The following is a 26,143-nucleotide window of genomic DNA, read 5'->3' as shown; positions in this document are numbered from 1 at the left end:
GGATACAGAATAAGCTCATGGAGTTATGAAAACTTGGTAAGGATTTCCCCCATTCTTCTTTTGTTTAGTAGCACTGAGTTCCTCCTATATCGTGTAACGTCCGACTCACGAGGATTTGATGCTACGAGTTGATTGCGGGTGCGACAGAGTCCAAGCCCTTGTCCCACGGTGGCGGGAATGTGTTAGACAATCTGCTGTCAATTCTTGATTCTAGGTGCAAGAGATCTCTTAAACAATCGGGGATCAGAGAAGCCACTTGCAGACAACTTGAGTACACCAACCAAGCTGTACACCTCAAGGGTAGGTAGGGAATCTGAAGATTGAAGCGGGCTGACTTACATCGGAACAGTACCTGCGAGTACCTGATTAGCCACCAAACTCAAGTCACTTCGGAGGTAATTGCCGGTACCCATCCGCCCACTACCTTGAGCCGCCCTGCCGCCTCAGCAGCCTTGGCCGTATAACGCTCGCGCCTGACCAGGGCAGTCAGTGACCAGATCCGCCCTGTACCTACTATACCTAGCGGCCGTGCAGCTCGCAAGTACCCCAGACGTCACTTCAACTGCCACTGCCTCGAGATCCTCCTTTCATCAACGTCACGAGTTCAATATTACGTTCGGCTCACGCGACCCGACCCGCCAAATGCCCGGATAGACGGGCGTGAGGGATACAACCGGAATCCCTTTCTCCATCTTGGAGAGACCTGAAAGAAGCGGAACCATTCAAGGAGAAGCGGACGGGCGCTTGACCTCGGACGGACAGTCACGATAACGACATCGCTGGTGCTCAATCGATCCAACTTCTATCCGTCTTCAACAGGACGCGAGGCAAAGATGGCTTCAAGGCCGGAGTACCAGTCATTGGGGGATGCGGAGGAGCTGGCGGGAGCTACGCACGAAGACTCTGCCCTCCTAGGCGGCGAAGACGAGGACAGCGAGCAAGTGCCCTTCTCATGGATCGAATATGGCATCTTTTGCTTCCTCGGCATGGCCATGCTCTGGGCCTGGTAAGACTCTCCCCCCATCGTCCGCGTTCGCGCAAGAATATAGAGTATGATATCTAACTGCGCATGCCATCGCAGGAACATGTTCCTCGCCGCAGCCCCGTACTTCGCCGCCCGCTTCGCCGGCGACTCCTGGATCGAGGCCAACTTCCAGTCCACCATCCTCACCGTCTCGACCCTCACGAACCTCGTCTCCGCCCTCATCCTCTCCCACATCCAGCACTCCGCCTCGTACCCCTTCCGCATCAACCTCGCCCTCGTCATCAACACCGTCATCTTCAGCCTGCTCACGGCCTCCACCGCCGCCTTCCTCGACGCCTCGCCGCGGCAGTACCTGGCCTTCGTGCTCGTCATGGTGGCCTGCACCTCCTGGGCCGCGGGACTGATGCAAAACGGCGCCTTCGCCTTCGCCGCGGGCTTCGGCCGCTCAGAGTACATGCAGGCTCTCATGGTCGGCCAGGGCATCGCGGGCGTCCTGCCGTCCATCGCGCAGGTCGTCTCCGTGCTGCTCTTCCCGCCGGGCAAGGAGAACGCGGCGGGCCAGGGCGAGACGGGCGAGTCCTCCGCCTTTTACTACTTCCTCGCCGCCGTCGTCATCTCCCTCGTCACCCTCGTGGCCATCATCCCCCTCGTCCGGCGCCACAACCGCCTCGTGGCGGACCGCATCCCCGAGCACCTGGCCTCCTCCATGGCCAGCATCGAAGTGGCCGAGCGCACCAGCACCACCCGCAAGGCCGTCCCCCTGCTGCACCTCCTCAAGAAGCTCCGCTGGCTCGCCTTTGGCGTCGCCCTCGTCTTCGCCGTCACAATGTTCTTCCCCGTCTTCACCGTCAAGATCCTCTCTGTGCACGAGGGCGGCGGCCTCTTCTTCCAGCCCGCAGTCTTCATCCCCGTCGGGTTCCTCTTCTGGAACGTGGGCGATCTCGCCGGCCGCGTCGCCACGATGCTACCCTTTTCGCTCACGCACAGGCCGCGCCTGCTCTTTGCGCTGGCGGTGGGCAGGATCGCGCTGCTCCCGCTGTATCTCCTCTGCAACATCAATGGGCGGGGCGCCATCGTGCCGAGCGACTTCTTTTACCTGTTCGTCGTCCAGCTGGTGTTTGGCGTGACGAATGGGTGGGTGGGATCGAGCTTCATGATTGCTTCGGGGGAGTGGGTGGAGGAGCACGAGCGGGAGGCCACTGGCGGCTTCATGGGCTTGTGCCTGGTTGCCGGCCTCGCGTCGGGCAGCTTGTTGAGTTTTACGATATCTGGGATTTAGATTGTTGGACGTATTTGGTAATCTTTGCAAGGCGTTTGATTCCCATTGGGGCGTGTATAGTATTGCATACCTTTAGATTTCGAGGCATCCGTTGCAGCTCACCCGTGAGCCATCTAATCTATCTCAACGACGAATACAAAGACGGGACAAAAAAAACAGCCGTGTGCGAGAGGTATCAAACAAGAAGAAGAAAAGAAATAACAAGAATACAAAAGCAAGAAACGAAATATGTATGTACTAATAATGAGAATAATAGCAGTGTATGAAAAGCCCTTTCGAACCCCCCCAAAATGCCGCCGTTCTGTGTTCCATGCGGCGTCCCCCTCCCCAACCCAACCCCCAACGAATTCCATAAAGCTATCAGATCCGATGCGTCCCTCTCACATGCATGTATCCCTTAGGTATCTAGGTACCCTTTTGACGCCCTCTTTTCTTTGTTCTGCGCAAGTTCCAATGCAAAAAAAAGTCCTTTGCAGTAACGACAAGATACAATGAGTAAAAAGGGTAAAAAGAGGAAGAAGAAGGAAAGAGAGGAAAGAGAAGAAGGAAGAGCCATCCGCCCGCCGAATACCTAGGAAGAGACCAGACCGATGATGATGATGATGATGATGATGATGATACCAAGAAGAAAAAAAAAGAAAAAAAAACCCGAGAATCTTCGTCAGGGGCTACACCTTAGAGGGTTGTGGTAGATGGAAGTTGATGGTGTGCCTCCCGTCTCTCTTTTAAAGGGCTCCAGGCCCTTGTGTAGCGTCGCAAGATCCGTCGTATGCCTGTACACCGTTTTCCCCGCCCCCAAAGATGAAGGGAAGTCGTTCTTCAGACAGCTGGAGCGCCTGCTGCCATGTTTCGAGGGGTCATCCTCCATCAAGAGGATGACCGCGTCCCCCGTGCGAGGCTGCCCGGACCACTCCAGGGCGCACATGGAGGGGGGATGATAGTGTGCATCGCCGCAGACAACCCAGTCGGCGGTGTAGAAGCCTCCATCGATAAGATCCTGTTCCGTGCCGCGCCAGTGGCTGAATTTCTTTTCGGGATCTTTGTAGTCAAAGTCGCCAAACCGAAGCTTGATTTCCTCGTCGTCGTTGGCGGGAACCAATGCAAAGCACGTACAGTCGCGCAGCGTCATGGCGACGACAAAGTCCAGGTTCGTAGGGGGTCGCAAAGGCCCCACGTCATCGAGGCTCTTCTGGCAATCCCTCAGCTTTCGGAGTGCTTTGTGGTTCATGATGTTGTCGAGAATGGTTTGGATGCGCTTGTCGTCCTGCAGGCTGGCGAGCTGCGGAGCGATGCGGAACGGTGACGAGGCCTGCCGAGGACAGTCGGGGTTCGCAATCGCAATCGGACACGGCCTTCTTTCAGGGCGCGGCGCCTTTGCGCTGGGGGATTTCAGGTAGTTGCGAAGCTCCAGGGCACACTGCCTGCACCTAATGGCGGATTTGGGGGCGCTGGGTGACTGCAGCAGCCACTTGGGCTTGAATTCGATGAGGATGGAGCCGTCGTCGCCTTTTGAGAACCCTGTTGTTAGCACATAGTTGGCAGACGGGTGAGATGTCGGGAGCAAGGCGGGCAGTAAAAGGGGCAGCGTAAGCAGACAGCTGCTACAAGTACAGCCACTCACCCTTTGGCCGCATGTCCTCCACTAGAAAGCCCCAGGAGGCGTGGCCAATGAAAGAAGCCTGGAACTTGGGCTTGCGCAGGTGATTGACGTCCCGGAGCATGGCGTTGAGCTCGTCCACAATGCCGGACTTGTGCAGCACGACCAGCTCCTGGCACACGGCATGGTCGCCGAGATGCGGCTGGATCTCGCGGATGAAGAACTCCTGTTGGCGGAAGTAGTAGTCGGACGAGGTTGGAGCGCGGCCCAGAGACGGTGCTTTGGCCACCCTCAGGAGTTTGCCTATGAGTCAAAAAGAGGGCACCGAGTTAGCATGAGCAGTCGCGCACCCGGCTTTGTGTAACCCCAACCAAGCGTGGACGGGCGAATGGGTGAGTGCATCGAGGCTCTGGCAGGCTGCCGGGCTGTGGGGTTCGTTCCCTTCAATCCATCGCCATCGAGCGTCATTGGTCGTACAATGCCCGCCTCACTGGGACGGGAAAATGCAGAAGGGAACAATAGCCAACCTACCTTGGAACTGCGCGCCGACGCGGCTGCCGGGAGGCACCTTGATCTCAAAGACGGCGTTTGCGGCGCCCTCGCCGACCAGCCTGACGGGCTTTGTGCCTCGCGGCAGGATGCTGACCAGCGGGTGGTAGGCGCCGTCGGCGCTGTCGTCGGTGCCGCTGCCGTCGGTGCTGGTCCTGCTGCTGTCGATCGTCATGTCCACCGCCTGGATCTGGGTCGTTTGTGAATGTCGGTGTCGATGTCGGTGTCGGTGTCGATGTCGTCGAGTTGGAGCTCGGGGCCGAGCTTTGTCGCGGCGCTGTTGGCCGTCCTCGTCGCCGTCGCCGTCGCTTTCGCCTTCGCAGGCCTTTTCGCAGGCCTTTTCACAGGCCTTGTCGCAGGGCTTGCCGTTGCCGCAGTCCTGGTCGCAGTCGCAGGCACAGTCGCAGGAACAGTCGCATCTGAGGTTGCGGGAGCGGTCGTAGCTCATGGCCCGCAGCCGGGCCATGTCGGCCGAACTGACTGCGCCGGGAACAGCCTCATCGTCAGAGTCCTCGGCCAGCGAGTCGGCGTTGGAGGGCGAGTCTCTGCCGGCATCAGACAGGAAGTCGTCGTCGAAACAGTCGCCGCCGGCAACGGAGGAGCCGTGATTGGAAGCCGAGTCGTAGAGCAGCTGGGGGGGCAGCTGCAAGAAGGCCTGCGCCTCCATGGTTGGGGTCGGGCACAGGTCGCGGGCCCCGTCCTGCAGGCCCTGCTGCGGACCTCCGCCAGGGTTGCAAGGCGCTGAGTCGGGGGGGTGTGATAGCGCTGGAGCGGCAGAGTCTCGGGGAGCACAGAGGCTGGCTCGGCGGTCGAGAGGCATGGATGGATCGAGCCTAGGTGCAGATACTGTGTGCTGCAGTCGAAGGTAGACGAGACGCCGCGTGTGACAGGCAGAATGGAAGCGATATCGCCGCAGGTGCTCGATGCGCAGGTCGCTGTCCAAAGAGTGGGAGTGTGTTCCAAGGTTATCTTGTGCCGTGTAACGTATGTGCTCCCATCAGTAAGGCTCTTTTTCGTTCAATTTTCTTCTTCTGTTCTTTTTGCTCTTCTGATGTTGCCACCCCTCGTTCTTGGTCGCTTGGCCGCGGGTCGACGCCGAATGAAACGACCCAATAGTGGAGAGCAGGAGCAGCGTGGCGGCGGTTATAATCCTTGCGTGTGGAATTTGAGGATTCGTAGAGGAGTGAGGGCGAGAGGCGGCGAGAGGTGCCTTTGCAGGAAGATGTTGGCTGGGGCGAGGTTGAGAGAAAGGGGGAAGCGAGGAAAAGCGGCTTGTCGATGGTCGATAGTTTTAAGCTTTAGTAGTAATGGGTAGACGACGGATCGAGGACCGGAGGCAAGGCCGCCCGCTATGGCCAGCTTATGGTTAAGATGGCTGCCATTGATTGACTTGCGGTTCAATTACCTTACACCGCTAGCAACAACTTGTGAAGGTAAAGTACGCACCTTTGGCACAGGTACAGGCACTGGCACAGGCACGAGCAACGCACGTCGCGATCGTTGATGAGGGAACGGCAAGCAGAGCGACGGGAGTAGATATACACGTGCCGGGTTGCACGCAAGGCCGTGAGGCATGCAATGGCATGGGAGGCCGGTAGGTAAGGTATGGTATGTGCTGGGCCTGGGTATGGCTACTGTCGAGTGGCTCAGCCCAGCCGGTGATCTGAGCTGCGAATCTGACAGCTGGAACCTGATCGGAAGCCTGCTGGAAGCCACCACCAGGTCGCGTTCGTGCCTGGTGCTAGCCGACGTCTGTCTACCTTAGCATCGATTCACCAACAGCCGCGCCATCCATCGTCACGATTGTACGCAGTAGGTCGCCTTACTGCTGCCCATCCCCCCCTTTCGCTGCGGTGGCGTTCCCAAAAAGGCTCACTTCAAGACCCCTCGCCGCAACGAGGGCGGATTCCAATATTGGGGGACTTGGTGCCTTTGTGCCGAGCTTGGCAGAGGCAGCTGAAGTCGCATCTAGTGACGTGCATGCCTCTCCCCCCATCCTTGACTCCGCAGCTCGCGCTGTGCTCTTTCAGGGCAACGGCAGAACCGAGAGCACGGTGGTGGTTGTTGCTAAGTCGGTCAAATCTCTGCTCGCTGCCAATCACAGCGGCGAGACAACGACAACCTTGGCGGGCTCACAGCCTCCAAGCAGCTGGGGCAGGGCTGAACCATTTGCTGACGGGCGTGCTGGGTTTGGGGGAGCTGGAGGTTGCACCGCTTGCGTACGAAGCCCGTCCAGAGCATTTCATAGGCGGGCGACAGGTGAGGCTGATCTCGCTTCCTTGGGCTATGCGGCCTCCTCGCGCCCTGCTTGAGACTTCTGGACGCGAACGTCGTTCTCTTCGTGTTGTTCAGTCTCCCTTCTGATTCTGGATCGCGAATGTCACCACCACTTTTGATGTCACGATGCCGACGATGGTGGGCCGATGCTACCAAGCATTTGCGCTCCTCAAGTACCTGCAACCTAGGAATGCTCCATCTGATGCCCAGAACACGAGGTACTGTCTACGCACAATTCTGCAGGCTCCATTCAACGAGGTGGTCTCCGTCAAGGTACATGACCTGTACTCCGTACCCCGTTCTGCGCTCGCAAACCGCCAGTCGTCTGCAGTTGCACCACGATCATAGTGTGCGCCTGACCGTGTACGTGCATGCATGTATGACCCGAACGCGACAACATCACAGCGCACCAGCTGTTGTCTCTTTGCTCCATCTCTCAGGGTGGGGTGCTATTCTTCCTTTGGTCACGGAACAGATTCGAGCGTCTCCTGAGCGGCCGAATTTCCGTGTACGAAGTCCGCGGATGCTGGTCCACAGAGGCATTGTACTGTCAAGGTACCTACTGCCAGGATAATTAAATCATGACTGCAGCTACGCTTTGAAGAGGGCACCTTTTTTGCCCCGGATTTGCAGACCCTGTGATGTCATTAGGGGAGCCGGCCACATGCACTCGTCAAGTAGATTGACGTCGAGATGCAGGGCACGGTCTCCATACGAGTGAACAGAAGAGGAATCCGTCAGCATCAACCTGCTTGTGCTGCTGTGCGACTTGCACGGGGGGCCGAGCGCTTGTCTTGTGCAATTCTGTTGTCGCGATGGGGCCGAGATCGATCATGAGCGGGACTGCAGATTGTTCATTATTGAGGATTACGAGCAATTGCACCCATGTGTCTGTGCCATGTACGAAACAGGTGAAGAAAATCGCGACATCCGCTCCACCATAATCTGCTGGATCTACACCAACCACCTACCCTATGATCTACTAGATGCGCTGCGAATTGCTTCATAGAATGTTCTTCTCATTTCGCAGAGTAATCCAGCTTGCTCAAGAGTTGTACGGGTCAAGCCATCCACTCGCTGTTGGGTTGAAATTGTTCACCATTGGACCGACCAGCAAGCTGAAGTCTTGCATACCTTTATTCGCCAAGAGTCTATGCCTGCTCCTACTCAGCAGCGGATTGTTGACACTATTCCTGTCGTTCTGCCCCCATCAGTCTCTGTCCTATTGGTACGCCAAAACACGCTCCAGTCTGTCACGTCCAGTTCATCAGATCCTTCCGCCACCTTTTCTTCTTCTTTGCCTCTTTCGTCCCCTTGCATCTTGTGTGGTGATGTGGGAAACGGTGGCACAGTGCGATTCCATCGGGCATCGCGCACGATTTGCGTTCCGAAAAGTGCCTTGGAAAGCGCTGCGTTACTCCGAGCTCTTCCTGTCCCTCCCGGCTGGGCGTCTCCTCTTATGCCGAGTTTGGTCAACGTAGCCGATATGAAGCAGCAATGCTGAGATTAGCTCGTTTCGTCTCCTTATGCAGACTTGCAAGACATCGACAACGCGTCTCTTTTGGGTTTGACCAGAGGTCTAGTGAGGGAGACATGAGGCACTGCCGTCTCCTCGCATCACCGAGATACCGCCCGCGAGTACGTCGACTGACTCACTTGCCCTCTGACGATATCACATCAACTTACTCCGTACTCGATACCTCTACCGTACTGTATAGTCCGTCAGGGAGGGACAATTGCTGATCTCGGCATCCAGCTCTCTTCTATCTCCGTGTTCCAATTCCATTACCTCGTACGCACTGGGTAGGTATACCAAGAGGGCAAGTCTGGTTGGTTGGCGCCGTGACCTCCGGACAGCCGATCGATGATAGGCTTGGCCGTCAGCTGATGATGCAGCAACCTGCAACAACCGAGCGGTCGCAATCAGGAGACTTGCGCCGTCCAATCCGGCTAACGCTGCCACCGTTTCGTCCGAGGGGGGAACTGCAGACACTTGGCCCTGCATATCACTGCCCTTGGACAGCCTGTCGCTGGTCGCTTTTACTGTACTGTATGGCCGCCATGGTCAAAGTGGGCAGATGGAAGCTCGGGGTCGTCGCAGCTCACCCATTGCCGGCATGGCTTCAATCCTGTGCGGAGGCGCTGTACAGTATCGCGCACCGTATTTCTGCTTGGAGGCAGTAGAGGGCGGTTTACAGTGGACGTCACAGCCAGAGGCCGCAGACGAACCCGCCTACAGCGCCCCACTGAGCGACGGCCTAGCGGGTTGTTTCAGCGGCTTCCAGCACCTACCGCGCCATCCGTGCGTCCGCGTCGCAGTGGACGAGGCCCCGGGCTCCAACGCGTTCAAAAAAATTTCCATGTCCTGGAGCCCGCTTTTCGATGCTGGAGCTTGCTTCGATCGTCTTTCGGGCCTCAGCTCTTGCAGAACCTCTTAATAGCGTCATCTCCACGGCTTTTGCTCCTCCCACCTCGCACCTCCTCGTGACCTTGGCTCAGGACCTCTCGCATCCGAATTTCCTCGCCTCACACCCTATTGCTCTCTCTACCCTTGAGCTTCACATCAGTCATTGGATTCGCTTCCCTTTACGAACCGTCACTCTTCCGCATCGCTGCAACTTCCAGCAGAGGAAAGCAGAATCGCAAAAAAATTGCAAACCCCTGCCTGCAAGCCCCAAGCGCTTTTTCCACGATCGATCCCCCACCCACAGAACGCAAAAAAATAAAGAAGAGCAGCCTCGCGGCCCGTGACGGCCATCGCCCTGCGTCCCATGGTTTCGAGATCATAACGGCCATTTCAACATGGCGTTCAACTTCAACTGGTCGCCTCTGACGGCAGACGCCGAGTTCTACTCGCGCGCCCGAGACCTGCTCACAAAGGCCCTGAACAAGTCGCCCAAACCTCCCATCATCGTCGATGACATCCTCGTCAGCGAGTTCAATCTCGGCACCGTGCCGCCGGACCTCGAGATTCTGGAAATCGGCGACCTGGCAGAAGATAGATTCCGAGGCATCTTCAAGATGACCTACGCCGGAGACGCCTACTTGACGCTCAAGACGCGGGTTCAGGTACGTTGCTAGCAGCTTCATTGCTTGGAACCACACGGGCTTTTGTGCTCTATCCCTGCAATTACTCTTTTTTTTTTTTTTTCCTCGGCCTTCATGGAGCTTCCCTCGCGCCGCCACCAACCCGATAATGCCCGAAGCAATTAAAGCTGGCGCCACCACGACAATGCATTTGAAGTCGACATCGTTCTTTGGGATGATTGCTCGACAACGCAGTCAATCCTTCTCAAACAGTGGCAATGGGCTGGACGAGTGTCTGGCAAGCTCCGGGCAGGGAGCTTCGAAATATCGCTCTGCCGGGATGCAATTTGCCATTGCCGGCAGTGCCGCTAAGTGCTAGCTCTGTGCAACACACACTCAAGTCGATAGCTGAAGAAGCTGTTGCCTCTGATATTGACTTGCGATGCTACGCATATACGTTATCGGGTTCCCCTGCATGGCCTTATCACATCTTCCCTCATCTTATTATCGTTCTCCTTGTCCTATCGTTTGAGTGGCGGGGATAGGCAGCCCTGCATGTAAGGAGCAGTGGATGGCTAACACGAAACGACTACAGGCGAATCCCCTCAACACCTACCTCTTCTCCAAGCCAGAATTTACCTCGCCACAGCCGCTGGCCGCAGCATCGGGCCTCACGATTCCCCTCTCCATTACCCTGTCCGAAATCAAGCTATCGGCCTTCATCATCCTGGTCTTCTCGAAACAAAAAGGACTGACCCTGGTGTTTCGCAATGACCCACTCGAGTCGCTCAAGGTCTCCTCGACCTTTGATTCGATACAGTTCGTGCGGGACTATCTGCAGCGGACCATTGAGCAGCAGTTGCGGAACTTGATGATGGACGAGCTGCCAGCGATCATCCACCGACTGTCGCTGCAATTGTGGTGTCCCGATCAGGCCAATAAGGGCGTCGAAACCCCCAAAGAGGAGACGGACGAGGAGGGGATCAACCCGCTATCGAGCCCACCTCTGGACCCTGTCGATGCCAACGGCAACGTGCTGGACCCAAGCGCCATTTCCGAAATCTCTCTGAACGGCGGAGGCGAGACGCAGTCTCTCTTCTCCCAAAAGAACCTGCTGCGCCTCGCCGCGCTCACAGATTCGCATCGGACTCTTTCTCTGTTTACACCCGGCATACGAGACGTTGTATTCCGAGCCTGGTCGGGCTGCGCCGATCGCAATGACGTCGCTACCCCATCCGTTTCGTCCCCCAGCCGAGTCCGGACGAACTCATACACTGGCGCCACGGGCACTACATATACCTTTTCCGATACAGGAAGCACGCTCCATGGCTCAATATCGTCGCGGCCTACGCTTACAAGCGTCAACTCCTCCATGGGCCTCAGCGTCGGTGGCAATGCCCGATCACGACCGGGCCGCAAGAAGAAGAACCGCGTGGTCAATCTCAGGAAGACCAAGTCTGAAGCCGTGACTCCTGAGAACCAATCCGAAGCCGGAACCAGCACACCCACTTCGGTCAACATTCCCCTCTCGGAGCCTCTATTTGACAATTCGATACCAGAGGAAGATGAGCTGCAGGAGGCTCCCTTCACCGGCGATCACTTCAGCCCGCAAACGCTCGTCCCCGACGTCGGCGAGAATCCGCCCACTCTGGAGGAGCTCACATCGGCCCTGAAAGACCTGAAGATGTTTGCCGACGCCACGGCCAACAGCCGGAAGCCGACGCCCGAGAAGGGCAGCCCCCGGGAAGCGGCAAGCGCCGCGGCCCAAACGTCGCCTGACGTTCTGGATCAAGACTGGGTCATGAAGATGGCGAGCGAGATTGCACGCCGCGTCTACGACGAGAAGCGGTCCCAGCAACGGGGCAAATGGAGCGAGGCGGAGGATGCCCCGCCCCCAGCATACGAGGCATCGCCTCAGTCTCCGTGCCACTGAACTTCTACATCAGCCTGGGCAGTGAGAACATGGCACGCGCATGCCAGCATACTGTTACTCATTCCCCTTATACAGCCTTGTTCACACTGTTCACCGTTCGACGGATATACAGCTTGGATTAGACTTGAGCTTTTCCCTTTGTTTCATTTCCTTTGTTTGACGGCATACATCACATGCACGTACGCTCACCACATTGGTCTATTCGTACCTCGGCGTTTCTTAAGGAGGGGGACATGGGAAATGCAGGGCACGCATCATCAAAACAACGTACGCAACGGGACGAAGAGAGGCAGGCAAGAGTATCAAAAAAGCACAGAAGCAAGCAAGGAAGAGCAGAACAAAAAGATTGGCTAGGATTCAAAACCGGGTGGGGGTTTAGGGATGGTGTTTTCTTTGGCTGCATGATTTGATACCCGGATATGCACTTTGAACAAGACGATTGGGTCCAAAGAAGTGTGTCATTTTCCCATGTCACTTGAGTGGTCTGCTGTTCCCCCCTTTTTATGGAGCCGTCTGCAAGCAAAGTGGACGTGTACGATTTGATGGATGCGTGCCTTTCTGTTTCTTCTCTGTACTTTTCCTTTTCTTCATTTCCCCTCCTCTTGGTGGACTAGCCGCGCCCAACATCCCGTTGCTATTGCCATTGCCGCCCCGGGCATGTGTGATATTGATGCGTCAGAAGTTGGGAGTCTTGGACCGGGAGATTTTGGCATTTCGGGCAGCGGGATTGTTTTCATGGCAGTTCATGGGCACTCTCATGATTCGGCTGGCGTTTTTGTTCTTGTTAGAGCGTTGAGCGTTCCCAAGGCATACCACTGTATTACTAGTTGTCTTGATGTTTCCCTTTTTCTTCTCTCCCGCTGTCGAGTACACGGACAGAGAGAGTGTATAACTACAACGCCAGCCTTGTGCGCACTACTTATTATCATGTACTCGTACTCTTCATTGGATATTGGGAGTTGGGTCTGGGCCGCATTTGGGGGGTTATTGGGTGTGTGGATACGCGGGGTTCGAGATATTGAAAAAGAAACAGACACAACTCCAATCTACAGAGAATTATCACAAGCGAAGCAAAGGCCATTTGTCCTGGGTCCTTGCCCACTCGTGTTACGTTTGTGAAGACTTTCGTTGGTTGGCTGGGGTTTTCTTCTTTTCACAGTTTGACCTTGCGATACAGATCATTTCAAGCCAAATGGTGTCTGAGCATCTCCATGTAAGGGAGACAGAAATCAAACCATAATTCAGTCCACATGATCACCTGCCGAATTTCCCCATCGCCAATAAAAGAGGGAGGGTGTGCGTAAGGGGCAGACAGATTTCGCGACTGTTTCCAGCTTGGTTTGCTACGCTATCATGCTACTACAGGCGAGCCCTTATATCTCTCATATATTTGACTAACAGAAGCTCGGTATCTGTTTGATATACTGTAGGTTTTCATGCAGCTACCACCACACAAAAAGTAGGGCACAGACGACTTCCAAGCGGTGGGGTTTGTGCGCATGTCCCGCCCTCGTCGTCGTGGTGGCCCAACTTGTCTGATGCCCATCTTTCAATTTCCCCTCACTTCTTGTGTCTTGCCTAATGGTACCCTTGAGAAGAGGTGGAGGACGATGCAGCTAAAGTGGTGGTGCCTCAGCAGTGATGGTGGTGCCTCGTTTGCTTGGTGCTTCCACACATTCTTGACCCCTCCTTCTTGGTTTCTCCTCTTCCCCAATTCTTCGTATATAGCTATCGAAGCAGATGAATCGAGGGGTTCAAGTCGTACAAGTATGTGCTCTCCGGTCGATCGCCATAGACCTTATCCATAGATTTGGGTGGGACAAATGCCAATTCCAAAGAACTTCATCGAGAGTGGCGTCAAAATGTCCATACGGTAGGTGATGCGCCGTTGGTGACAATATCGCCGCTTGGCTCGGCTTTCCCCTCATTTCATGCGGCCGTCTGTTGCGGCCTGCGGCAAATGCTGCTGCCTTCATGCTGCTTCCCAAACTGCCAAGGAGGAGAGGACGAAACGAAAAAGTGGCCCCGATGCGCTGGCAGATGCTGGGCCAACCAAAGCAAGCCGGAGAGAGCACACTCGTGATGTCAGCATCCTGCTTGAGACACCGACACCTCCCGTGGTTTCAACCCTCCTTGACGAGGACGGCTGATATTATGCGCCGAAGATGCATACAGTGCTGATAACGCCTGGATGGGTCCTCGTGCTCGTCCACGGACCCTTGCCTCGTCGAGCTTCGGGGTTCGGACCTTGGAGGGTGAAAGAGTCTCGAACCGCATCACGAATCCCGGCGGCGCTTCTTCCGGTTCCGCACCGGCCGCGGCGATGGTGGCGCAACTCCTTTCTACGAAGTCTTCGCCGCCGCCGCCGCCGCCGCGTTCTCCTCCTTGAGCTTGGCCAGCTGGTCCTCCTTCTTCTTCAGCTCGGCGAGCAGCTGCCTCGTCATCTCCTCCGTCTTCTGCTGCGCGTCCGACAGCTTCTTGATCTCCGCCGCCTCCGTCTCCCGGCTGAAGGGTTGGCCGGGCCGGTTCGTGTTGGGGATCATGGCCGTCCGCTCCCAGACCTCGCCGCTGTCGGGCGCGGGCAGCGGGGGCGGCGCGCGGTTCTTGCCCTTGCCCTTGCCCTTGCCGCCTGCTCCCCCTCCTGACCCGGCCGGCTTCCATCCCTTTGGCACGGCGCCGCTGGTGAGGATCTGGTAAAAGGCCTCGTACGGCTCGTTGAACAGCTGCTCTTCGTAGCTCCAGGCGCGGACCTCGCCATTGGCCGCCAGCATCGACTGCTTCTCCTCCTCGGTCCTGCCGTAAGGGTGGAGGCGCAGGTAGTGGTACAGCGTCTGCGGCTTCTCGCCCGAGTCGTTGACGTAGTATAGCTTGATCGTGATGTCGAACTCTCCCCAGCCCGTCTCGTTGACGACGAATGGCTTGCCGGGCTCTCCTTCGACCACTGGTGGAAAAAAACAACAACAACGATGGTTAGCCCACGCGCCACAACTCTCCGCAAAACCGAACCAAGCCAGAAGGGGGGGGGGGGGGGGAGCTTTACTTCGAACGTAGTTAGGGATGGACTCGTGCAGCTTGAACTGGACGCGCCGCAGCCAGTACGTAATGTCCGTATCCTCCAGGCCGCGCACAAAGACCTGCCATGAGTGCGTGTGGTTATCAGGCGTCCCGGGCGGTCGTGGGTTCGTGTCCGAGAAGGGAAGCGCCGTGCTGCCGACGACAAACGGCCGCCGGACCTGCGTCAGCTTGACGCGCTTGCCAAATTGGTTCGACGGCGCCATTGTTGCAGGATGAAGAGACGCTGTTGCGCGAAAACGTCGCGTCCGACAGGGGATGGCGATTTACGAACGTCAGAAAAGGCAAGATTAGGTAGAGAAACAGAAACGCAAAGAAAAGCGCTTGGGTGCTTCTCAGCCTTGCAGAAATGTCATCGGGTCCACCTGCTGAGCAGCCAATCAGATTTGCGCATCGCCCAAGCTCCGGGCAGCTCGAGGCGTTCAGCCTCATGTGGGCTGAGCTCTTGCTCTTACCTCACTGAGGCGTGATGCATGATTTCATCGACTTTTCACATGCTCCGATTGTAATACAAGACTCACAGTCCCCCCCCTTCGCTCACATTTACCAGCACATACGGTAATACGCCTGTGTAGGAGGTTGTTTATCCTCGTTGCCATCTCTCTCAGAAACAAACCGCCGGCCCATTGTATCGCACCACTATTAGCAGCCATGTCAGCAGCGGCCAAGAAGCTCATCGTCTGTGGAGGCAACGGCTTCTTGGGCTCCCGGATCTGCAAATATGCCATAGCCAGGGGCTGGGACGTGATATCAATCAGGTAATCTCTCTCCAAAAAACATGGACGTCATCTCATGACAAGTCGATCTATGAGGATCATTGGGAAAAAGCCGCTCGCTATGAACCCCATTGCTTACACGGAACTCGTCACATCGAAACAGCCGCTCCGGTGAGCCACGATGGGACTCAGTATCGTCATCCGCAACACCCCCTCCCTGGGCTCACAAAGTCTCATGGGAGCGCGCCGACATCCTCGAACCTTCGACATACGCACCCTTACTCAAAGGCTCAGACTATGTCGTCCACAGCCTGGGCATCCTTCTCGAGGCAGACTACAAGGGCGTCATCTCAGGCCGCGAGTCTCCCATCTCAGGCCTGCAAAAGGCCTTCGCCTCGGCCAGGGATAGAGGCGTCGACCCCATACACAGTCAGCCCGGAGCGGCCATCAAGCCTCCCAACCCCAAGGATCAGCTGTCGTACGAAGTCATGAACCGCGATAGCGCCATCTCACTAGCCAAGCACGCCGCTGCCGAAAACACCAGTGCTTTTTGCTACATCTCCGCCGCGGCCGGGGCGCCGGTCCTGCCGCAGCGATACATCTCCACCAAGAGAGAGGCCGAGAGTGCCATCGCCACCAACTTCCCCGAAATGCGCGGCATCTTCATGCGGCCCCCTTTCATGTATGATAGCTCACGCAAGATCACCATGGGCATCGCCGCGGCAGCTGGCGCGGCATCCGTCTTCAACAGCTTAACTGGAAACATCCTCAAGGGCTTCATGGGCGCGGCGGGGACCAAGCCTCTCCAGGTTGAGACGGTTGCAGAAGCCGTCGTCGAGGCGCTTGCGGATGAAACGATAAAGGGCCCCGTCGAACCGGAGCAGATTGAGGAGCTTGCAACAAAGGGATGGAGGAAGACAATGCTGTAAACGAACCAGGTCCATGTGTCATTAAAAGGCAAAGTTGCTGTGCGTCTATATGTGCAGTTTGTAATCCTGAGAACCAATAACAGAACCCCCCTTTCTCATGTACTTCAGTCATAATATCCATATCCCAACCAGCGCCTTATATCATAGTGCCGCGCTCAAAGCTGTCTCTGATCTCAGCTGTGTATTTGTTATAGAATCGAGACAGCTTCTGGTTGAACTGCTTGTTCTTCTCGTTGATGTAGGTAACATCTCCGTCTTCGCCGTTCTGCGCCATCCGCTCCTTTCGCTTCTTGAGCCGGACCTCCTCTGCGCGCTGCAGATCCTTGACCAAACGATCGACGGCTTCCTTGTCGGGTTTGTTCTGTGCAAAGGAAGTCGTGTCAGCCGTCGAGTAAAAGGTGCCGTCCTTGTCCACGGCAATGAGCTCGCCGTCCTCTGTCTCCACGATATCCAGGCCACCGGATGCCGCAGCCTTTTCGATAGCGGCCATCTTCTGCTTCTCGTATCTTTCCAGATCGACGTTGACGTTGCGCAACTGCCTCTTGTAGGATTTGTTAGCCTCCTGGTGATAGTCTTGGAAGGCGTTGTTGTCGCGGTGCGCCCCCTTCTTCTTCGTGCGCTTATCCCACTTCTCGCTCTCGTCCACGGTCCAGTCCCAGGCTCGCTTCCGCTCGAAATCCTCGCCGGCCTCTTCAGTGTCTGCCTTGAGTAGCTTGTGAGACGCAATCGCGTGCCTCCGATGCAGAGCAGTGAGCTCGCTAGGGTTCGTGGAGAGGCGCTGCGATTCCAGAGTGGCCTCCTTGAAGTTGGTTTCTGATGATTTCTTGGCGCGGGCCTGAAGAGCCTTGAACCGAGCCATGCGGTCCTGGGCTTTGGCTGCAGCATCCTCCTCGCTCTTCTTGCTCTCTTCGGCCTCGCTCTTCTTGCTCTCTTCGGCCTCGCTCTTCTTGCTCTCTTCGGCCTCGCTCTTCCTGCTCTCTTCAGCCTCGCTCTTCTTGCCCTCTTCGGCAGTGGGTTCGGGAGCCGGTTGAACGGGCTGGGGCTCTTCAGCGGCTACGACAGGCTGGGGCTCTTCCATCGTTTCCATGGGTTGTGGCTCTCCAGCGGCTTCTAAAGTCTGGGGCTCTTCCGTCGTTTCCATGGGCCGTGGCTTTTCTGTCGCTTCCACGGGCTGAGGCTCAGGCTCTTCAACCTTTGACCCTTGCGCCGTGGACTCGGGTGCCACTGGCTCTTGTGCCTGCTCTTCTGCTGCAGCTGCAGCCTCGGCCTTTGCGGCCGCCCTAGTGCGTCTCTTCTTCGCCGGCGGTGCCATTTCGAGTGAGCTCGTTAATCGGATTGATGAAGTGAAGCCGGAGCCTTGATGGCGAAACAAGACGCGATGGCTAATGTATCGTAGAGAAGGCGCTCCAATTTCGGCTCGACGTTGATAAAGGCAACAGGTGACGGGGGATATCAAATCGATCAATTAATAGCAGTTTTCGCAGGGATAAAGAGTGGCAGGAGCGTTGATTGATTTGAAATTGACGGGATATAGAGGTTGACGTAGATTGCGTTGGTGCTGGAGAAACATTTCCTGGCGCCTCATCACTGTCCAAGATAAGGTAGTGCTGAGATTGAGATCAACCAACCGCCGGATTTACGTGATTGCGGCCTCCGACAGCCTTAGCCCACTGGAAATATGGAACTGGCTGCAGCGCCTCAGCGCTCTGTTTTAGTGGGAGATCCAGCGCGGGTCCGCTGACGATTTAGCGGAATCCGGGGTAAGCATGAGGTACCTCCGCAGCCGCTGTAGTTTGGCTCGCTCGAGCAGTACCTGCTGCTTGAGCCGTATCCCGCTCATTTGTGCCGTGCCGTGTTCAACATGTGTCGACAAATTGCCAATGCTACCATAAATTTTGCTCACAATATCGACCCCTCTGAAGGACGGGAAAAGGCCGAAGTCAAAGCCTTTATGGAGTATGATCATCCTATAGCAAAGCGCCGTGCAAGATGATACCCTCAAGATGCGTCTGGGCGTCACGACTTACAACCTCAGCCCATCGCTCAGTGGCGCGGAATCAGAAGCGATCCAGGACCTTCGTGCGGAGACTCGACAAGAACAACGAGGTCTATTACACGATAGCCAACAAGCGGCCTCCCAAGTCCCCGGATGCGATTCCCGAGCGGGACGACTTCTTTGAGATGCCGGATCTGCTGCTGGACCTCGATGCGGAGGAGAGTCCGTTTGTGCGCCAGGCAGACGAGGCTGACGAGCGGCGGCTGGAGAGGAAATGGGACGTCAATCCGAAGAGAGTCTATGCTCAGAAACAGCTGGAGGAACTGCGGGAGCAGATGGCCGAGTCTCGGAGGAAGGCAGATGATATCTTGTCGAATCCGGCGAATATCTGGAGACTCAACTCGCACGATGTCCTATCAGCTGCTCTTCGCTGCCAACCAACAGCTACAGACGGCGCCGACTTGCCTGGGACCATGTCGGAACTCTCTTCGGCCCCTGGGAAACTGGCATCTCGGCAAGATCCAGGATTTCTCGAGACGCTCTGCCGAGAGAATGGGATTCCTCCTCATGCGCTGCAGGATGACCAGGTCCTTCTAGAGTGGATGATGCTGCGGTACAAGAACCTCCACCGCACCATCACAAATCGCAGCGAGCAGCCGTTGTCGCCATCTGAATTGACCGCTGCTCTAAAGGACCAGACATCCATCACCGGCATCCGTCGACTCGTATTTCACTCTCTAAGCTCCGAAGGGGCAGCAAAGACATACTTCCTTAACCGAAAGGACCCCAGCAACGAATCGACAATCACAGAAGAACACGTCCCCCGGGCACTACGCAACGCCTGCTTCCAAGTCCTCGATCAACACCCAGACAAAGCGGCCGCTCATCTGGAAACGCTGGGCTTCCTCGGGAATCTAGCCGCGAGACTCTCCTCCGACGGCATAGCGCTCCCCCCTGCCTTGATTGGACTGGCACTTCGACTTTCCGCGTCAGCGGGCATCATCCAAGCGGCATCTGAATGGCTGCACCGAGGCTTTGAGATTCGTACATGGGAAAAGCGCGCTGCCTCATCAAACGACGTCGAAGGAGCGCTGAAGATGTTCACGCAGCATCTGAGTGGTCAAGGGAGGGGTGGCTTATACACCGTTCACGATCGACAAATGCTTCTGCAGCTACTCACCGGCATTGATGAACATCATTCACTATCAAGCGAGTCCTTCCGCTCTCTGCCTCTCTTCCATCTCGGGGAGCAGAGCCGGGTTTCTACCTCCCAAGCGTACGACATGTATAAATATTACATCACTCTCCTAGGGCATCTCGGAGCTTTGCGAACGATCTGGAAAGAATGGCACGTCTCTCGGTCCATGGTATCGCGGTTCCTGAACCCAAAGGAGAGCGGGCAACGACTCGCTCGCCTCTTTGAAGAATCGTTACACATCGCACTCAGAGCAGTCGCCTTACAACCGGAGACAACATGTCCGCCTGATATGGAGCTGGGTGAGTGCATTGCGCTGGACTATCATTCGATTGGTTCTCAAGAGGCAGATTCGGGCATGGTCGACGGGCGAGGAATGGCTGAACCGAGGACTACTACGGGTGGAAGCTCGTTGGAGTTGCCGCCTTTCGACTTGCCCCTTGATGAGTGGATGATGAAACTTGAGATCAATCGCCAGAGGCCTTCTTCATCCCACTGACTATGCAGACCCACGAACGAGTGAACCATTCCACGAAACCAATGGAGTCTATGACAACGTCTTTTTTCGATTTTCTCTTCAATGTCTGGGCGAATAGGCTCATACTTCACAGTAGACATGTCATTCAAAGAGGGGGGGGGGAGGGGGGATGTTCATTCAGCAGCTCGTTATGATGAAACATGATCTTCAAAAGGCATCATCTCATTGTAAGAAAACGAGCGTCCAATTGCACACATGGGTCAGCCACTTGGAATGCAAACAAGTGCCAAACAATGGCGCAACCAACTCCGGTCTCGCTCTCCAAGGGGAAACAAACTTAAATCATGCACTGTAGACAAAGGATGGGCACAGAACGTTGACTTATGTACGCATGGCGCCACTATCAAGCCATATGAGGTGCAAATGAACGCGGAATGGAATCTACACGCAACTTTTCTTTGTCGGGGACCTCGTTTGAATGCTTACCCACTCTCGAAATCTTGCACTGACTCGATACTTGATGGGTTGATTGATGTATCCCCCCTTTTCAACCGGAGAAGAGGAAAGTCTACAACGGAGAGGGAGGTACTGACTGCTCGCAACCAACATGGTGGATGAGGCCGGCTACACTCTATGTAAAACCTCATGCTTTACCGTATTGTATGCTGCTCTTACCTTGAAAACTCTAACTCTGCGGCTTGTTTCGCCATGAAAGCAGCACTGCGAGTTTGTAAGCGATGCCAAACCGTGAGAACCCTAAAGTCAAGCCCTAATCTATCCCAAACGCATTCCAGACCGGGACTCACAAACGGCACGACACGGCACAAAAGGATAACAATATTACACCGTGTCTCCCGTCGTCGTTGGCCACACCCGCAGGCCACAGACTTCAGCGACAAAGTTGCCTCCGTCTGCTAGTCAGGAGACAAAGCAGTCATGCAAAAAGGGCGGTTGCCGCATTACTCGTGTGTGCTCCAGCAGCAGGACGGGGGAGTGATGTTAGCCCTCCGGACCGAACCCGCGCAGATCCATCCGGCGGGGGAGGTTTTGCCAGCTACTAGCCCCCGTTTCCGCCGAAGGCTGATCCATGTGTCCATCCCATTTTCCTCCTGTTTCTGCAGAGCTCGTCTGCGAGTTGGCGAGCATCTCGGCGCAAATGTCAGGCGCAATCGATGCCCTTGTTCTCGTATGTACAAGGACAAGGACAAGTGCTTCATGACCCGCTCCAATGCCGCAGGGCCGCTGTCGTGTCATGTCGTGTTCGCTGGCATTCTGGAAACAGGGAAGCGAGCAATCGGCTTCGTATGAAAAGTAGGGCTTGACCCCACAAAGCAGAAGGCCGGCCAGGGTAATAGTCAATCTTGTTCGGTGCGTTTTTGGCAGCTTGGCGAGGAACCATATCGACACGTACCAGTGTTATACGGGCAAGGGTCCGGCAGCCCTTTTGCCAGTGGATGGAATGGCCATGCGTGTCACACTCGAGTCGCAGCTCTGGTAAGACGGATGGCTCATGACAGATGTCGACATTCTGGACGAGACGTGCATATGCGCCAGCTAGCAGACCGGCAGGAGCACGGACGTGCTTCGGATGTCATCAACCTGCACTGCTTTTGCATCAGCTCTTGAAGCCCGAGATGAGATTGCGGGGTGGCATCGAGTCTAGCAGGCATCAAGTGCGACGATGGCAAGACGGGTATCGCTCGCAATGCTGGCTTGTAATAGGCCAGACGCCAAGCTGTTGCCACCGCTTCTTCTTTGCCTTTATTCTCTTCGTCTCGGGTTTCCGTCTCGAGTATGCCAAATCTATATACCAGGTGAAGTCAGGCCAGTGCCTCCCGGCTTGGAGTTGGGACGCAATGCAGCGTCCATTCAGTCTCAACTGCGTGGGATGTCTTGATTGGCAGCATCCCTCCCGGGATCCTTGTCAAAGCAGTTTGTCCGAACTGGCGGTGTTGATGTTGGGAGTGGCAACCTCGCATTGCGGCTCGGAGTCCTTGGGCAAGGGGCGGAGAGACGGCCATGGAAACGGAGCCGCGGCCCCCAAGCTGCAAGTCGACCGTCTGGCGGTATGCCGGGATAAACGGGTTGCTTCCCTGTGCAGCTTCCCCATCGTAACGATGGTCAAGATGGAGTCGAGCCTGCGCAATGGCACCCAACGTGTGCTTATAGTAGTATCACCAACAGTGCTAGTATCGTAATTGCATTGGCAGGAAACAAGCAAGTTTCCCAGTGAGCTTGTCAATGCCTTTGATCCGCGTTGACACTTTCTCTTGTAGGAGATGGCGGTATCCTTGGACAGTTTGGCGGTCGAATTGGGCCACGATCATCCTGGTGATCTCTCATCTTGGGGAAGCAAAGTTTGGGGATGTTGAAGGTCCCCACAACCCAGAGAAGCCGGCTATCAATGGCAGATGAGCCGTTGTGTAATTCTGCCAGGCGTCTTACCTCGGACGATTTCTGTCTTTTCTTTAGGACAATTGCCTTCCCTGCCTTGGCAGAGATACCAAGCGCAGCTGAATGTGATTTTGCAATTTCTCTTTGTTATCCTGTGCGTGGGCCGATGAGGCGAGACCCGTCTTAGGCGAAGATGGCTCTTGGCTTGGATCCCACGAGCCTGGAGTCTGGAGAATCAGTCGCCATGGTTGGCGCCGAATATGGCCGCAACCGAACAAGCCGCAGGGCCGCAGGTGGATCCATCGCCGGGCGATTAAACAAGGGAACAAGGGGTGGACGGTGGACAGAAGCTTCGGACAGCAGCTCATCAGCTCATGTTCCTTACGATGCTTCGGTTCAAGCAGCATGCGTATCAGCAGTACGAGTACGCCGAAGAGCGGTTGAGAAGCGGACCGCTCAGGCACGGAAGCAAGGTAAAGGCAATTCCTGTCTGACAGCGGAAGCCGGAAGCTGTGGCCTGTCAGCCCTAAGACTGAGATTCTGCCGCTGTTTGGGCTCAGTCTGACAGGCAGAAGGCTGCGTGTTAAAGCTAGCAAGATGCGATGCGATGCGCCCTGAGCATGGCGGCATAGGCAGCCGATAAACTTCCGTGTCACCAGGCACCAGGACTGTGGCCGCAAAGGTTGAATTAGATTCGACTGAAGCGAGAGCCGGGTCCATCGCACGAGCACCGCGGACTGGGGAGAGCTTGAGACGGCATGTGCCACTTGAGATGCGGTTGCAGCAACTCCACAGACGACGAGTCAAGATTCTGGCCGAAAGAATTGTTAGTAGCGATACAAGCACCAACAACTGGGAGCACGTGTAATTCTGTGTGGAGGAGGCCTTCAGCGATTGTACCATGACCAGAGCGGGACGGGATAAAGGCGATCAATCACATCAATTTGCCGTGCAGACTAGCAGACAATAGCACGGACTGTAGGGCCTTGGTGAGACCGGCCTGGACGGCGAAGCGAATCACGTTGGTGAAGCAAGCTGCATGTCTGGAAGCCTGCCGACTTGCATCGACGGAGGCTCGGCTACACTTCGCACAGTCCAGCTGCTGGCCTGGGACTGCACCGAAATCCGCATGTACTCCAGACCATCTCACGGAGTACGACCAACAGCCAAGAAGAGGGAGCTTGATGGGTAGGACAGGCATGCGTGACCCGAGCTGGCGGTCGAACGGAGTCCGGGGATGTTGAGAGAATACCGAGGAACAGGACACGCACGAGTTGACACGTAAGGGACCATGATGGCGTGTAGAGTGCTCCGTATGTTGGGGATGGTTGATGACGAAGAAGAGAGATGCGTTCGGTACAGAATCAAGAGCGAGAGTGACGGCGGCGGCTCGGAGTTTCGAAAAAGCCAAAGAGAAGAAATTCGATAATACGGTAGAATTACAGTGACGGTGCGTCATGAACGGAAGGACGGAGGCGGACATCAAGGTGAGCGGACAGGCGGGGCATTGGGAAGCACCGCGATGGCTCTTTCCTTGAACCCTGCAGAAGCTGTGATACTTGGATCGGATGGATAGAAATTACCAAGTCGAGCTTAGCAAAAGGGTTCGCGAAACGACAGAAACAAATAAGGAAATACATTACAAGGACCATAAAGAATCAAAATTGTAAAAAATAATTCAAACAAAACCGCACATCACACTTGCGTAATAACGGGAAACACACAAGTAAAGCGGCCATCGGCACTGCGAGATCTTGGAAGAAAAAGAGCCCCCGTGGCCCCCGAAGGGCTCGGACGTCGGAGATCGCTGATTGGATCATGGCGGGTGCCCGAGAGGAAGAAATATCTGGAGCCGCTGTGGAAACGTGCGCGCAGGACTGGATGGCTGCGGATTGTGCCATGGACGGGTTGCTTTCGTCAGCCTGCGCCGTCTGTTCCGTCTCAGAGCGAGGACCCACGCCCATGACAGGATCAGATGGATAGTATTTGAAAGAGATTTCAAGGTTTATCATGCTGGGACAAAACCAGCAGATACAGGTGGTACCTTATTATGGCATGACAGTGGATGAGGCACGATGAGAATAGAATGATTTCAAGCTGAAAATTTACTTTGCTCTACTCCACCGTTCTGCTTCAGCGGCTGTGATGCGCTGCGGCTGATACATACATGCTGTAAGGTAGCTGCACGGCTTCGTGTCAGTGCATGAATGAAAGAAAAGTTTTCCTGCTTGTTCCCCTTTTTTTGCGGTAGCCCCCTACCTAGTAGACCACTCAATTTCCCTTGCTGCCTCTGGCATCCTATCTGCGATGACAACGGCTTGTAACTTTGTTGAAAAGCTTGTACAGGCTCACAGGGGCTTACACCGTTGAGACGGATGCGGTAAGGGGCGCCGCCATGGCTACATGTATCATCTGCTAGGAATGGTTCTCACTCTGCAACTATTGCCGACAGATATAAAGAAATGCCACAATACCTGCAGCAAGCCACCGGGTCCTGACGCCTGAGGATTGCGACTGGCATGGCCAATAGCAGCCGCCAACGGCAGAGGAAGAGGCGTCGAAGGATCTTCGTCCGGTGTTCTGCGGGCATACATGCGAAATACAGACAGGCACAGCAAACTGCACAGGTACCGCTACCTGGTGGCCGCACAGGTCTCTTGGTACTCCGTACGACAGCTCTGAAGGGGGAAAGCGGGTTTCGAAGCACCTTGGAAGAAGAGCTTGGTGGAAGCCCTGGCCTGCAAAGACCCTGCCAGTGGGCGGGATGGAGTACCGGTACTGCCGCTGCGTGCCAACTCAAGGCTGCTCCACTGGTGCATGGTACGAGCCCTGGGGGTCCTTGGAACCTGGCCGGATGCATGTTGGCGGAGCACAGGTACAGGGTACGAGCGAGCCAGCAGGGTGCATGGTATCTGGTAACCTGCGAGCGTTACTGGCAGTGAGGAAATGGTCGATAAAACGAGCGAGGCCGCAAAGGGGAACATGTTGCTTGTGCTGCCAAACTGACAGAGGGAATTGAGCACGTTTGGGAATAATGAAAAGAGGCAGTGTCAGAAACTGTTGAATGCACGCGTTCGATTCACGATGATTCATTATCAGAACCCCATCCTCCATACCGTGCATTAAGTGCAGACGCTACAACTATCCCCCTGGGCCGCCCTTTTGCGGCCCCCCGTGCGTCGATCGCCACTCGGAACAACGAGCAGAGGCCCATCGTTGGCACTGTTAGCTCAAGTCGGGGCCGTCCACTCCAGCCCACCAGGCGCGGACGACTCGTCACTTTGCGTGCGTGGGAACGCGTGCTGCTGCCCATTGGCCCTCCGCTCGTGCCTGGCAGCGAAGCCACGATGCGAGGCTTTGCTTTGCCAGAAGGGACGAGGAGACTCGGAGGGTGGTGAGGGTACCTGGAGCTGCCGTTGGCTTTGGCGGTGCCTGGGAGGTATACAACTCGGGTTATTAATTCCTCAGCATCCCCGGATACTGGGCGGTTTTCCGTGTTCTTTTCTTCCTTCTCTTTCTTCTTGAGCAAGTTTCTTTCTTCTCGAGTGGGCTAGAGCAAATTTTGTTGTCTATTGCCATCGCATCGTACAGATAGGCAGCATCTCACCTTCACTTGTACACATCACCTCACGTCGACCCTTGCCCTCGACAAGCCCTCCGAGAAGAAGCACGACGAGCAACCGAAACCGACTGCTGCACCCCATGCTTACCTGTGC

The 26,143-nt window shown here is 55.8% G+C and overlaps 8 protein-coding genes across 8 annotated transcripts; 5 read left to right on the top strand and 3 right to left on the bottom strand.

The window, feature by feature from the left end:
• Positions 1-833: 833 nt before the first annotated feature.
• On the top strand, positions 834-2,264 carry CCMA1212_002792 (Nucleoside transporter FUN26; the record flags this gene model as incomplete). Its single annotated transcript, XM_073700166.1, has 2 exons — positions 834-1,006; positions 1,082-2,264. The coding sequence occupies 2 exons, from the start codon at positions 834-836 to the stop codon at positions 2,262-2,264; spliced, it is 1,356 nt and encodes a 451-aa protein (XP_073561149.1).
• A 661-nt stretch (positions 2,265-2,925) lies between these two features.
• CCMA1212_002791 (Inositol-pentakisphosphate 2-kinase) lies at positions 2,926-5,230 on the bottom strand (the record flags this gene model as incomplete). Its single annotated transcript, XM_073700165.1, has 3 exons — positions 2,926-3,782; positions 3,886-4,164; positions 4,393-5,230. The coding sequence occupies 3 exons, from the start codon at positions 5,228-5,230 to the stop codon at positions 2,926-2,928; spliced, it is 1,974 nt and encodes a 657-aa protein (XP_073561152.1).
• A 4,239-nt stretch (positions 5,231-9,469) lies between these two features.
• On the top strand, positions 9,470-11,647 carry CCMA1212_002790 (Mitochondrial distribution and morphology protein 34; the record flags this gene model as incomplete). Its single annotated transcript, XM_073700164.1, has 2 exons — positions 9,470-9,756; positions 10,310-11,647. The coding sequence occupies exons 1-2, from the start codon at positions 9,490-9,492 to the stop codon at positions 11,645-11,647; spliced, it is 1,605 nt and encodes a 534-aa protein (XP_073561151.1). The 5' UTR covers positions 9,470-9,489.
• Positions 11,648-13,989: 2,342 nt separating this feature from the next.
• CCMA1212_002789 (AF-9-like protein) lies at positions 13,990-14,925 on the bottom strand (the record flags this gene model as incomplete). The annotated part of the gene is made up of 2 exons (XM_073700163.1): positions 13,990-14,588; positions 14,688-14,925. 2 exons carry the CDS (start codon positions 14,923-14,925, stop codon positions 13,990-13,992), a joined length of 837 nt encoding a protein of 278 aa, XP_073561540.1.
• A 443-nt stretch (positions 14,926-15,368) lies between these two features.
• On the top strand, positions 15,369-16,364 carry CCMA1212_002788 (uncharacterized protein; the record flags this gene model as incomplete). The annotated part of the gene is made up of 2 exons (XM_073700162.1): positions 15,369-15,477; positions 15,599-16,364. The coding sequence occupies exons 1-2, from the start codon at positions 15,371-15,373 to the stop codon at positions 16,362-16,364; spliced, it is 873 nt and encodes a 290-aa protein (XP_073561541.1). The 5' UTR covers positions 15,369-15,370.
• Positions 16,365-16,500: 136 nt separating this feature from the next.
• On the bottom strand, positions 16,501-17,676 carry CCMA1212_002787 (Pre-mRNA-splicing factor syf2; the record flags this gene model as incomplete). The annotated part of the gene is made up of 1 exon (XM_073700161.1): positions 16,501-17,676. One exon carries the CDS (start codon positions 17,674-17,676, stop codon positions 16,501-16,503), a length of 1,176 nt encoding a protein of 391 aa, XP_073561538.1.
• Positions 17,677-18,353: 677 nt separating this feature from the next.
• CCMA1212_002786 (uncharacterized protein) lies at positions 18,354-20,054 on the top strand (the record flags this gene model as incomplete). The annotated part of the gene is made up of 1 exon (XM_073700160.1): positions 18,354-20,054. One exon carries the CDS (start codon positions 18,354-18,356, stop codon positions 20,052-20,054), a length of 1,701 nt encoding a protein of 566 aa, XP_073561539.1.
• Positions 20,055-22,620: 2,566 nt separating this feature from the next.
• On the top strand, positions 22,621-23,619 carry CCMA1212_002785 (uncharacterized protein; the record flags this gene model as incomplete). Its single annotated transcript, XM_073700159.1, has 3 exons — positions 22,621-22,900; positions 23,087-23,253; positions 23,410-23,619. The coding sequence occupies 3 exons, from the start codon at positions 22,621-22,623 to the stop codon at positions 23,617-23,619; spliced, it is 657 nt and encodes a 218-aa protein (XP_073561536.1).
• Between the last annotated feature and the right edge of the window lie 2,524 nt (positions 23,620-26,143).

The sequence above is a fragment of the Trichoderma ghanense genome, assembly GCF_004382785.1.
Source record: "Trichoderma ghanense strain CCMA-1212 chromosome Unknown scaffold_2, whole genome shotgun sequence".
In the NCBI taxonomy this organism is placed as follows: domain Eukaryota; kingdom Fungi; phylum Ascomycota; class Sordariomycetes; order Hypocreales; family Hypocreaceae; genus Trichoderma; species Trichoderma ghanense.
Note: the sequence above shows the minus strand (reverse complement) of the source record. Positions and strands in the feature narration are given on the sequence as shown.